The following is a 13,666-nucleotide window of genomic DNA, read 5'->3' as shown; positions in this document are numbered from 1 at the left end:
TTGAGCATTATGGCTTAAAGTGTCTTGCGATCGAGCGTGTGCGTATGTCGAGTTGTGGCGTCTGGCGGGGCAGAGCACGACGGCAACAGTGGTGAAATTGTGTAGAACAGGGGCCTAAAATGGGGTTCTTTTAAAAGGGGTGGCAGATTTGACATGCTAGTGGGTGAAGGAAGGGATTTTCACGGCGGGGTGCGGTGGAGCATGGCGGCGCTAGGGAAAAATCACTCATAAAAGCTACGAAGGGTAGATCTAGAGGTGAGGGAGGCGATGGAACATGATTTGAGAGGAGGAGAGGATGCTTGAGGGATGATTTAGGGTGGAGAGGCATGGCTTATTTATAGGCCGAGGGTTGGGGTCAGAGTTCACAGCTATGGCTGCGATTGGTGGTGGGGGACGGTATGGGCTTCACGAGTGTCGCACGAGTGGTGGGCAACACTCACGTGTTGCAGGTATCGAAGGGTGTGGGTTGGGCAAGGCGCACTGTGGAGGCAGACGAAGGGGAGGTGTTCTGATAGGCAAACACATGGAGCCGAGGTGGTGGTGGTGGGGAGTGGCGCTGCAGGTCATGGGGAAGGCATAGGGCTCACAGGTCAGCAGGTGGGAGGAAGAAGAAGGAAAAAATGAAAGGGAAGGGGGTCATGCGGTGCAGAGGAAGGGACGAACGAAATGAGGGTTTTTACCCTTAGGCTCCAAAACGGCATCGTTTCAAGTGGGGGAGGGGCTGGGCCCGAAATCTCTGTCTCTCTCAAGCCTAAAATTCGGCCAACACTCAGCAATAGATAAATAAAACTACACGCTTAATTTTTCTCTTAAAGAAAAAGCGCACACAAAAATTTTGGGATTCACATGAATTCTGAATCCAACTCCGACTCTGACTTATGTAGGCTCTGATTTGACTTAGACTTTGATTTGTCAGAGCATAGTTGGATTTGGATTTTTTTAAATTTTTTTAGCTTCATGTTTAGCTTATTTTTAGAAAAAGAATTTTTTGTGCATTTTCAAATTTTAATTTTTCTAGAAAATTAAAAACTAAAACTACATCTGTTAATTTACTTCTATACTAATATCTAACTATTTTTATATTAGACCTGTAGTACTATAGTTCTAATTACATGTTATCATATTATAGTATTATGTGTTATTAACTTATTATATTAGACTTATTTATCTACTATAGTATAACTAAATTATTATTAGTCTATTTTTCTATGGTATAATTATATTATTTTATAATAATTAGCTCATACTAGTGTATTATTGAATCTAACTATATTAATATTGAATTTAACTATACCTCCATGTAAATTTCTTAAATCTTCTTAAAAGTTATCAAAGAAACAGTTTCTATATTTTCTTTTTAAGTCCATAAATTTAGCCTACAAAATATATAAGTGAGTTTATATACCTAATAAATCCAAAAACATACCTCCAAAAATTTAAAACCTTGAATATTTGAGTTTAAGAAAATCCAGATCAATTTGGTTGCTAAATTATGAATTTATATATCTATACGCGTTCATTATATATATTTCTTTTATAAAGTCCAAAAGTCATTCATCTAAAAAACAAAAATTAAAAATTAAAGCATCTTTTTAAACCTTTAAACGTTTGCATATCATCTCTTAAATTTCTTCAATCGATCTTTTACTTAATGAAAAATACATGAACAAAAATACACCGTCGGATTCAGCCTTATTTTACTGGAATTAAAGATTTTAATGACCAGTTATCAAGTTCGATAAAAAAAAAAAAAATGTTTATTATAAATTGAAAGAATATGAAATGAAATTACATCTATAATGTATTTTTTATAATTATAAACAACAAAGTGTATAATATATATACACACACATAAACATGTGCATCTATACATGAAGCATAGTCGTCATCGATCGAATAGATCAATACAGCCCCCCCCAAAGTCAATTTCTGGTTTAGCCACTGCATGCTAGAATGATAAATGGTTTTCTAAAAGATCACTTAATAGTTTTTATAAAGAAAATAAATTCTAAATATTTCAATATAAAAATAATAATAAATACATATTTTTCTATGAAATATTATTGTCATAAATCTGTTACATATATTAAGTTTTGTTTTAGAGTATTATTTCTAATTAAGCATATGTAACTAATTATTGAGATCTAATTTTTTTTATAGTTATGTTTTTATAATTTTATATATTCTTTTTATTTTACGTAATTAAACGTGTACGTGATAGTATAAAATAATAAATAAATTTAAAAAAAAAAAAAAAAAAAAAAAAAAAAAAAAAAAAGCTAGTTCAGCCAGTACACACCCGGTCAAACTTTCCAAGCAAGATTTTGACTAATTATCGGCATCAGAGAGGCCAGCTTAGTAAAAATAAGGTCAAAAAGGAAGATGCAGTACTAGAGTACAGACTGACGTGGGGGAGGCCCGTGAGTTGTAACGCTTGGTAGAAGCATTGGTTTTAATGTCACTATGGGTTTCGTTTTACCTTTGCAACCTCTGATCACTGGCCAGAAGTAAAATCCAGCACCTCTCTCTCTCTCTCTCTCTCTCTCTCTCTCTCTCTCTCTCAATCTCAAGTGTGATATGGATCATATTATCTGGCCGGATCAACAAGCTGTACTTAGCGCAAAAATGGCAATTTTATGGCGCTCATGAACGTATTCGGTGATCAGTAGTACCTGCATGCCTTGTTTGGGCCGTAGGCGGCATTCGATCTGAGTAGGCTTCGGTTGCTGAATGTAGTGATGATTATGATACTCAGATACATGCATGATCTAACTCGAAATACGCATTTTTCATGGCTCTGCAAAACGGCCATGTTTCGTTACAATATCTTTCTAAAATTTTGTCCTCATTTTCAATAAATTAATTTCAAAATCTCAAACCAAACACAAAGATACAAATTAAATACACAATTTCAACTTTTTATTCAATTGAAGAGGGCTCGTGCAAAAACCAGATTATCTAACTCTAACACCAACTTTGCATCGCCGGAGTCGGAGCTTCTAGAAAATAGAGTTGGACTTGTAGATTTCAGTATCAATCAAATCGGAGTCGAAGCTAATTCCTGACCGACTCCGACTTGATACTTCGAATCCATTTTGAAATCTGCCTCCGACCTATATATACTGCCGACTCCAAAATTAGCATAAATAAATTATAAATATATGTATATTATATAGTGATATATCATATATACTCAAGTGTATATATAACTTATATAGTTACATTGAATACTCTACCAATATGTGATAATTATTTAAAAATAATATTAATAGACTAAATCTAGTATATGTACACACTACACATCACAGTATCACTATTATATATATTACATATGTTAGGGTAGATAAAACTTGACTACCCAAGACTAAGTCATGTACCATACATATTGTAAGATTATGAATCTATTATCTAGATTCTAATATGGTAGTATATTTAAATTTCTTTTTTTGATTTTTCAGGTTTGCATAGCATATATATAAAATATTTTTAGTTATATTGGTTATTTTTGCATATCTAAAATTTGTTTTTTTTTTAAAAAAATTAGTACACTGGAGACTTGCCTACAAAAAATAATCTATTAATATGTAAAGTCTTGTTTAAAAATTGGCTAAATATGGAGCCCAACACAAGTTTAAAAATGTGGGTTAAAAATTTGTGGCCCAGAAAAAAGCCCAAGTCTAACTCTGCACCAACTCTAGTCCGTTTTAATGGAGTTGGATCGGGTTCTGAGCAAGTCAGAATTTGAATTCGAACTCTGACTAAATCGAAGTCAAAAGCAGATTTCCTAGATACCGACTCCAACAAAGTCTATGCTTAGCCTTAGAATCGTTACCTGGACACAAAGATAAAACCCACTTTTACAAGGAAAATAATGGATCACTATAAGAAAAATAAGTATTTGTAACCATTTTTTTGCGACAAAAGAGATCATTTGTGACGAAAACATATTCATTTTAGCTGAAAATAGTCATTTCACTATAAATAACTGATCGTAAATAAGTAATTTTTTTGTAGTGAATGCACGAGACTTGGCACAGGGATTGCGCACGAAAGGATTAGGTGGAAAATGATGCGGTGCATTTCATCTCCCTCCCTCCATCTCTGATGCGGTGCGAAAATCGGTGTTTTTCATCTCCCTCCCTCCATCTCTGAGGTGGTGCAAAAATCAGTGCGTTCCATCTCCCTCCCTCCCTCCCTCCATCTCTGATGCAGTGCGAAATGAGTTGTAAAAATCAATGTTTTGAAGACAAAGGAACAAAGAACGTGAATGAGGGAGACGAACGTGAATGAGGTCGAAAATGGGTTGTGAAAATGGAGGAACGACGAACAAAAATCCATCTACCTCCATCTCTGATGTGGTGCGAAATGAGTTGCAAAAATCAATGTTTTGGATACGAAAGAACGACGAACATGAATGTGTGGAGGAATGATGAACGGAATAGCCAACTACTCTGGTCGTGTTTTGAACTTTTGCAACTAGCCTTTTGTTCGTGTTGAGTTTGTTGACTTTCATCTTCCATTTTCTTTTCTTTTTAATTACGGTTGACGTGGCAAGTGTGCGCAATCCCTACGCTAACTTCCCTGCCCATAGCGAAACTGCTTTTACAAATACCAAAACAAAAGCTATTCTTACAAAATTATATTCCAACATTTAACTCTACATATATATTCACTTTCACAAATCCCAATACAAAACTAATCTACTGTAAAAACTTGTTCAAAATATTCTCTACATTTTCCAAAACCCAATAAACAATACATCTAAAAAAATTTCAAATATTCGCAAAAAATTAGTATAACTAAACATGGTCTAAGCATTCATAGTATTGGAAGATGAAAGTCACAACAATGTTAGAAAGTTCATTAATCACCTCTGGATGTTGTGTCATTTGCTTGCAATGAAAGTTTATATCTATCAGTATTCCTTTATTGATTATCCAGTATTTAGATTTACGCCTGGTTTGGATAGTGAGTTGAGATGAGATGAGTTGAGAAGAAAGTTGAATAAAAATATTATAAAGTTAAATATTATTAGAATATAATTTTGTAATCATATTTTTATTTTAGAATTTAAGAAGTTGAATTGTTTATTATATTTTATTCAGAAGTTTGAGAAATTTGTAATAATTAGATGAGATGAGTTTAGCTAATTTCTGAAAATAAACGAGACCTTGTTGTGTATTACGTACCATTATATATACGTAAGTTAGTCTTACCATTATATATAACAATTATTCTGCAAGTTAGTTTCAACAGATAATTTATAGGAAAAAAAAAAAGTGAATCACCTAAAAACAAAGAGAAAACGTCTCTGATGTTCAATTCAATTATGAATATTTAAGAGCGACCAAATCAACCCACAAGCCAGTCTGTAATAGCTGAAAATCGACAGTATTGGAATTTTACCAAAAATAGCAAAATCTCAATAATCATGCCAAAATTAAATACGTAAATAAAAAATCTGGCCCAAATCGAGTTTAGAATCAATTCCAAAACAGTAAATGAAATATTACCATAAAAGGAAACAAATAACTAAAAATAGGGAATCAGAGGGGAAAATAGTGAAATTTGACTTCGAAAATGATGCACACCGAGCATAGCTGGGTGCCCATGACGTGCGCGCCAAAAAAAGCTTTCCGAATTGGGGTCATATGTGAGATTATGATACCCGTAGCCAAAGTTATGGTCAAAATTGCCTCAATCAAGGAAAGATCACGATTTCCTACTCTCTTTGCGCTGATTTGCCACCTCTAGGTATTTCACCATAGTCAACGTGCAATCTAACAACTCAATATCATCTTACTTATATCCTCCTACATCAAATTCTCACTACCACCTACGTTAAGATCGATTAATTCAAATATGGGTATCGATCTAAATTCATAAGCTACAAATATATAAATATTTTGAATTTTTAGGGAACTGCTTCCCAAAAGTCTCATCAAAAGTTCTAATTTCACAAAATTTGAGTTGTACTTCATAGCTTAATTGGTTGGTATAATTGGTTGATCATATGTATTCAGGCACATCGGTGGACCAAAACTCTTCTTGATATCAATGTATTCTCCGGCTCACATTAGGCCAAATGGTACTATAAATAAATAAGACTATTTGATAAGCCGGTCAAGATCGCATTAATAAAATTAGTAGAGTTTAACTTACTTCGTTCATTCAATGAGACATTTGCAAACATAAAAGCATGATCAATTATCTAATGATCGATATTACTCATAAAACTCAACGAGACTCGTCTTTTATACTTCAGTATAAATGTGAATAACTTCGTATTAATTTATTATTTGTTATATATATAATATATATATATATCTATACTAAAAAAAATTACTTGTTTGTGACTAGTTATTTCTAACAAAATAATTATTTCTTGCTAAAATAAGTCTGTTTTCATAGTAAATAGTTATTCTCGTTTCAAATAATTGGTCACAAATACCTATTTTTCTTCTAGTGATATATCATTACTTTTAATATTACATTAATGAGAATGTGTGAAAGTATTTAAAAAATAAAAAGAATATTTAGATGTTAAAATGAGTTGAGTTGAATTGAGTTGAGATGATAAAATATTGTTAAAATATTATTTTTTAATATTATTATTATTTTAGAATTTGAAAAAATTGAATTGTTTATTATATTTTGTGTTGGAATTTGAAAAAGGCTGTAATGATGAATTAAGATGAGTTGAAAGGAGTTGATGATCCAAACTAAGCCTTAATGTTCCTAATACTATATATGATGTTGTTTAGGCCCTTATTTATATTATCATAATTAATATAATATGTATGCATAAAGTATATATACATACATACATACATATATATATATTATAATTGAGTAGTGCCCCCAGAATGAAGCTCATGTTGATTCATTGTCCTTAATTATGGGTTATTAGATGATTATATATAAGCTGTTAATTAGATACAGTGGACTAATTGTAAGAGTGAGAAGGACATTACATGGGAAGGGAGGGACAAAGCTGCAAGGAGTGGCAGAGGCCCACTGTCGCGGTGCTGCATGCATATATGCTGCTGTCTCGCTAACTTTAAGCTAATGAACCAGCTTACTAGTCCCTGCTCCAAGTGCTTTTGTCATTGCTGCTCTCTGATGGCACTTATACCTTTATACTCTCACATTAAATCACTTATATCTTTTAGCAATAAATAAATATATATATATATATATATATATATATTAGGAGTCTCAATTGGAAGAGAAGGCGACACATAAAAGTACGTACTAGGTCCTAGTTATAAGAGTAATGCTAAATACAAGTCTCAAATAGATAAGCTTCATATAAGTCTTTTATAAAACAATAGGTCCCACTAATAAATAATAGTTTTGTTTACACTTTTTTAAAGTGGGGTCCGCTTTTTTACAAAGGCTTATATGGGGCTTGTCTATTTGGGACTTGCACAAATCATTTCTCTAGTTATAATAGTTATAACATTCATTATTGTCAGTATAAACATTTATACAGGTGGCAATCAATGTCGTAAATCTTATTTCTTGTGTGATTTTCTCTCCCACTTAAAATACTCAATTTCAAAAAAAACATTAGAATTTTTTTTTTCATATATATATATATATATATATATATATACATTATTCATCAATGTTTATGTCTTGTGGCATTAATCATGCATGATTTAATCTTGATTAATGCATGAGCATAAACATTAATTGAAGAAGCATATATATAGATATATATATATATATATATATATATCTTAAGTAGTACTACATATACTTACAATTTTTACTTATATTTTTACTTATAAGACTCATTTTGTCAGTTTTATCTTGAAATTCAATTTTTGAATTTCAAATTTCATAATTTTCAGCATATCAATAACTAATACATGGAGAAGTAAATCTTTTGTAAATTTTTCTTAAGTACAAATAACATTTTTCATATATTTTTTAAGACTTTTTAGAGTAGCCAATATTTGATTCACGAGTCATTGAATATTAATTTTAGTAATCATTTTTAAGTTAAATGGCTTCTTGTTTTCCTTAATAATATTTATTCCTATATATATAATCATTTGTAAAATAAAGGGATTTAATAATCGAATTTCTACCTCTAAATTGTTCATTAGCAAAAGGGTTATCCTATATATGAACTATAATTAATTAAAGAGTAATGGTATATGCAGTGGTGGAGTACACAAGAGCTGTGTAATCGTTTTGAAAAAGAGTGAGATCTACAATTAAAAAATTATTTTTTTCATGTGGGTTTCATATTGTTTCACTTTTTTCAAAATGATTTTTTAACACTTACGTACTCATGACTGCAACTATCATTTCTTTTAATTAAAAGGCGGATGATCGCTAATTAGCTGCCTATTTCTTCAATTTTATAGATTTTTTGTTTCTCTAAGCATATAAACATTCAATGCATAATTAAATGAAGAATTGGTTGAAATTATAGTACTAATGAAGAAAAATCTAATCTGAAATTCCTATATATAGAGGTTAGAACTTAATTGGGTAGCCATATATATGCCAGCATTCCGCTCTCAGGAAAGATTTAACAGTACTCATCACCAACATTTCTGATCATCATCGAGCATGAACAACTAATCAACTATTTCTATCCAATCGTTTGCTTGTAGTTGTGGATCTCTCGTTCCTGCCAGTGCTTCAGTTTCAGATGGTCAAGCTTCTCTCCCTAGCTCACTCTCTGTCGTTATTGTATATTTGGACTTTTTTTCTGGTAACATCTGCACCTCTGCCTCTGCTCTCTCTCTCTCTCTCTCTCTCTCTCTCTCTCACCCTTTCATTTCATTTCATATACTAGCTATTACTTTGATTAATTCCACCAGGAGTAGTCTCAACTCTATATTAACCCTCCTGCTATATAAAGATTACTTTTGTAGAATCCCACTCCCCTCGATCTCTTTGATGAAGATCACAGGTACCCATCCATCAACATCTCTCCCTCCATTTCTCAACCCCGTGCATGAAACCATTGATTAATTGAGTATCTTTGCCTCTGCAAAAGGAAACTGACCATCTCCCACAACACCCACTTCTTATTGCCCCCACATCTCTCTCTCTCTCTCTCTCTCTCTCTCTCTCTCTCTCTCTCTCTCTCTCTCTCTCTCTCGGTAGCAATGATGTCGCCGGATAACATTCCGGCAAAGCCGGTTACGGAGGATGACAACCAAGGCTCAGGCAGCAGAAAAACTGCGACGGCAAGGCCACCAGAGCACGGCCTAAAGTGCCCACGATGTGACTCGCCTAACACCAAATTCTGCTACTACAACAACTACAGCCTCACGCAGCCAAGGCATTTCTGCAAGACTTGTAGAAGGTACTGGACAAAAGGTGGGGCTTTGCGCAGCGTTCCCATCGGCGGTGGCTGCCGGAAAAACAAGAAGGTGAAGTCATCTTCGAGGCTCTCTGAAGACTCCAAAGACTCGAGCTCATCTTCGGAGATCGGAGGGTTGAAGTTCTTCCATGGTCTATCCCCAGCCATGGATTTTCAGCTTGGTGGGCTACCATTCCCCAGGCTTCACCCTCCAACAACAGCTATTTACAACCAGTTTTCTTCATTTGGAGACGTTTCGGGTAATTTTCCGGCTGCTTCTGGAACTGTAACCACTCCTTTTACCCTCGATCCCTCTGGAAACTCTAATAATTCTCTGATGAGTTTTAATTATCCGCTTTCTTCTACAAATGGTGGTGGTGGTGGTTTTAGTGCTGCTGCAGTCCAGAACACAAGCAGCTCCATGAACGTTCACAGCGGTCTTGCATCTTCTATCGAGTCTCTGAGTACTATCAACCAAGACCTGCACTGGAAGCTTCAGCAGCAGAGGCTGGCCATGCTATTTGGTGGAGAAAATCAGAATGACAATAGCGTTTCCTCGGTTCCTCTTGAAAACCATACGCAGAAACCCCAACCCATTGTGTTCCAGAATCTGGAGATTCCCAAATCATCAGAGGCTTGCAGCGTTGGTAATTCAAGAAAAGAAGGTACAAGTAGTACCAGAGATCAGATAGCGACCGAGTGGTTTTTTAGGAACTCTTATGGGCCGGTGACCCCTACTCCGGCCAACAGCGGAGGCAACGGCGGCCACGGTAACGAGAACAGTTGGAACGGAATTCAAACATGGGGTGACTTGCAACAATATAGTACTTTGCCCTAGATGATGATCGAGCATCAAGAGGTAGGCCTCAAAGGATCGATGTTGAAAATAGGGAAAATGTCGACATACAATCTAAACTAAACTCATGATTTAGGTATGTGTTTGTCTGTTGTTCTTTTGTGAATGCAGATTAACGTGTGAAATTCGGGGGAAAAAAAGATAGTGTTTTGTTCCAAAGTTTAAGCTTATATTTCATTATTTTATGTGTTAGGATCGTTGCTGATGATCAGTACTAGTCTCAGTTCTTTTGTTTGCTAATATTGATGCTGTTGATTGTAGTGCTCTCCATTTCTTTTGCATGTAAATGCAGGACCATGTTGGTTATGTCAGCAAATAAATACTAGTTTTCGATGAAAGTGAAAGCAATTGGGTACTGTTGGATCTCTCTAACTAGTGAATACAATTTCTTCTGTACGCAGTTGAATTTGTTTAATTCTGAGGTTTGATTTGAAAAATATCTTCCATCGACATGATTTAACTCTTCAGTCTTTTCGGTGGTTTTGATGCTCTATAATTTCTAGCCTCACTACTTTCTTGAAGAATTGATTATGCTCTTCTATCATCTACAAAATCTATTTGGGATCTGTGCTGGCTTTCGACTGCTATTTTAATAGAATATCTTTGATCTGTTTTATGTTCAGTCTGTATCTAGAACTCTCACTGTCTATCTGCGTCACTGTCTATCTCTATCGAGAAACTGAGTCTCAGGCTGCTCAGCAACAGACACAATGTCCCTATATATGTGAAGCACCACAGCAGCAATGGCTGGAAAGGGCTTTTCTGCTGATCAGCCTCTTACTAGGCTGCAGTGTTTAGCACCTCTCTCTCTCTCTCTCTCTCTCTCTATCTCTCTGTGCCCATAGGGCACTCACTAGGCCTGCAATTTGTTGCCTAGCTTTTTTTGTGTCTTGGAGAGTGAGCCCTTCCCGACTAATTACTACTGAGCATCTCTCGACTGTGATTGATCTGTTTCATGACCAGTGAGAGACCTAGATGCTCACAGTCATGAAAAGTGATTAGCATTAAGCCAGCTCCTACTGTACTATCTAGAGATAAACATGAAGGATGTCCATGCAATTCCCTCAATTATTTAAGACCATATTGCTTTGGCTTATAAGTGTGACGAGGGAAATGAACTTTCATATGAATGATTTAAGCTTTCTGGGCTCCACTAATCTTAGGAATGCTTCTACATTCAGCTTCTCGGAATGCATGTAAAATTAGATGGCTTGATTTCTGCTTTATCCCCTGAATTAGCTTCAGTACCACATGATTTCTTATTGTACGTCCACAAATGCCACAAAAAAGTTCGATCTTCAATATCTGATCAATTCTTCCAGCAAGATAATCACTTTCTCACTTACCCAAAATATAAAGTTATAAACATGATCTCTTTTTTCTATCTTCTGAGCACCTTAGGACTTCCAGTCTTTCACTACTATATATTGCCTGTAACTGAGAGATCACAGCTTGTAACAAGGCCAACCTCTCTCCCTTTGCCTTCTCTTTGGCCAACATTATGGCAGAAAGTTGACATTCTATACAGTGACCTATTCTGAGTTTCCATGCCGCTTCCACCTTCCACGACACCAATTTTTGTGGTTAGCAGAGACGATAACAACTATCAGTACGGCCTTATAATATGCCAGGCCCTTAGCTTCTTTCTGGTGCTTTTTCTTATCTTTTTTCTCTTTCACACATTTCGAGATTTTTCTGTAGGAAAATCTTGATACACGCAAAACTTGGTTACACTGTAAAAAAATGGTCATCATGAACATGTACTTAGCATCGAGTTATCCTTATTATTATATTATAATTAATTATCTTTTTTGTTGGAGAGAGAGAGAGAGAGAGAGAGAGAGATCTCAAAGAACCGAGCATGCATGCATGAGGAGGATCGGAGGTAGTCATGTCATGATTAACGTGATAGACTGAGTGGGAGTAAGCTTTTTGTCATGCCCATGTAGTTGTGTTTGTGTCAACTGTCATCATTAATTTACAGCTTACATGTACAACTGCATGCAAGAAGCTCGTGATCTAATGGGGCATTGCAGCTCTAAGCTGAGGTGCTCCTCATCTTTCTTCCACCCCCCATCATCCTGCATGCATCCTCGATCTCTAGCTAGCTTCTACCTCGTTCGTATCTTGGCGGCCTGGCCCCACTTACCGTCGACCTTTCTAATTAATTTGCCACATCGATATTCATCCATATATGCAATTATACTCTATATATATTTCATGAGCTGTGCTACCTATAAACTTCTTAATTCATTTAAAAATATAATATTTTACTTTTTTATTTTATTTTACTTATACATATATTTGGAATGATTTTCATTACGTGAATAAAAAGATAAAATAATATATTTTTAAGTAGATATATAAGATATGAAACTTATATCTAAAATTTTTCATATTTCATTCGTGTCTAGGTTTATATTTCGAAAAAACATGTCATTTTCACAATTTGATCGAGCTCATTAATATAAAATTATTACAAAATTTCATATTATTGAATATTCGTTAAAAATTCTAACTTTTTCTACGGAAAAGTCAAAATGAAATTTAATGTTAATTATATAATAATTGTCATCCATCTAATGTGAAGATCTGGGCTAGTTTGGGTAGTGGTTATACATTATTTTATTATTATTTTTTATATATTTTTTACTACTATTCAGTACTATATTCAATATTATATTATTAATTTTTTATTATTTTCTTATTATTATTTACAGAATATTTGAAATCACCTCAATACCCCAAATGCAACTCATTATTTCTAGAGAACAAGATAGGGATTCGAACATCCGGTTCTCCACCTCATCATTAAAAAGAAACATTTATGTTAGTAGGATATATATATATATATTTTTATAATAAGGGATCACATTTCATTCATAAAAGAGGACATATAACTTTGATTTAAACAAGTCAGTTACATACGTTAATAGCTCTCCAGCACACTTTCATGGCTGACATGGTCTAGCCCAGACGACAGAACTCTAAAGACCTAAGTCTAAGAGATCCGTCATGCATATCTCTGTCCCCGACAGAGTAAACAATAACTAGGTGACAGAATCCATACCCCAACTACGCGAAGTAGGGTGCACCAACCCCAAACACCGCCTAAGTGGAGAAGGGGGGATCACACCTATCGGACCAAGGTCCGAAGGAACAAAATTTATGAATTTTTTTTTTTAACAGGACACAAAAATTACAAAAGAAAACAACTGTAACAACAGAAAAAGACAAAGCTTCAAGCGGATGCGGAGGCGCGTGTAGTACACGCGCCACCCTGGGAGAAAACCGACGACCGATCTAGGAAGTTCTGGACTCACAGACCCTAGCGGCGCGCGCGTGGTGCCAGTAGAGGGCCTCCCGATGGCACTAGGAAGCCATTCGCCAAACGCCTCCGATTCTTTTGGCCGCGCATGCGAGCAACTCGCCCCTCCGTTTGGCGTCGCCTTCGAAAGACTTGAAGATCGGCGGCTGGG

General features: G+C 35.0%; 1 protein-coding gene across 2 annotated transcripts; it reads left to right on the top strand.

Annotated features, from left to right (window-relative positions):
* Positions 1 to 8,629: 8,629 nt before the first annotated feature.
* LOC121261967 (dof zinc finger protein DOF5.7-like) lies at positions 8,630 to 10,809 on the top strand. 2 transcript variants are annotated; one of them, XM_041164415.1, is made up of 2 exons: positions 8,630 to 10,190; positions 10,480 to 10,809. In XM_041164415.1, the coding sequence occupies exon 1, from the start codon at positions 9,135 to 9,137 to the stop codon at positions 10,167 to 10,169; it is 1,035 nt and encodes a 344-aa protein (XP_041020349.1). In that variant the 5' UTR covers positions 8,630 to 9,134; the 3' UTR covers positions 10,170 to 10,190; positions 10,480 to 10,809. The 2 variants fall into 2 exon arrangements, 1 of the variants encoding a protein (XP_041020349.1); XR_005940029.1 differs by having other exon boundaries at positions 8,632 to 10,263.
* The last annotated feature ends 2,857 nt before the right edge of the window (positions 10,810 to 13,666 follow it).

The sequence above is a fragment of the Juglans microcarpa x Juglans regia genome, chromosome 4S (assembly GCF_004785595.1).
Source record: "Juglans microcarpa x Juglans regia isolate MS1-56 chromosome 4S, Jm3101_v1.0, whole genome shotgun sequence".
NCBI lineage: Eukaryota > Viridiplantae > Streptophyta > Magnoliopsida > Fagales > Juglandaceae > Juglans > Juglans microcarpa x Juglans regia.
The sequence above is the reverse complement of the archived record's forward strand: the minus strand, read 5'-3'. Positions and strand labels throughout refer to the sequence as shown.

Coding starts and splice junctions, on each gene's coding strand:
- LOC121261967 (XM_041164415.1), top strand. CDS start 9,135: ATGATGTCGCCGGATAACATTCCGGCAAAGCCGGTTACGGAGGATGAC.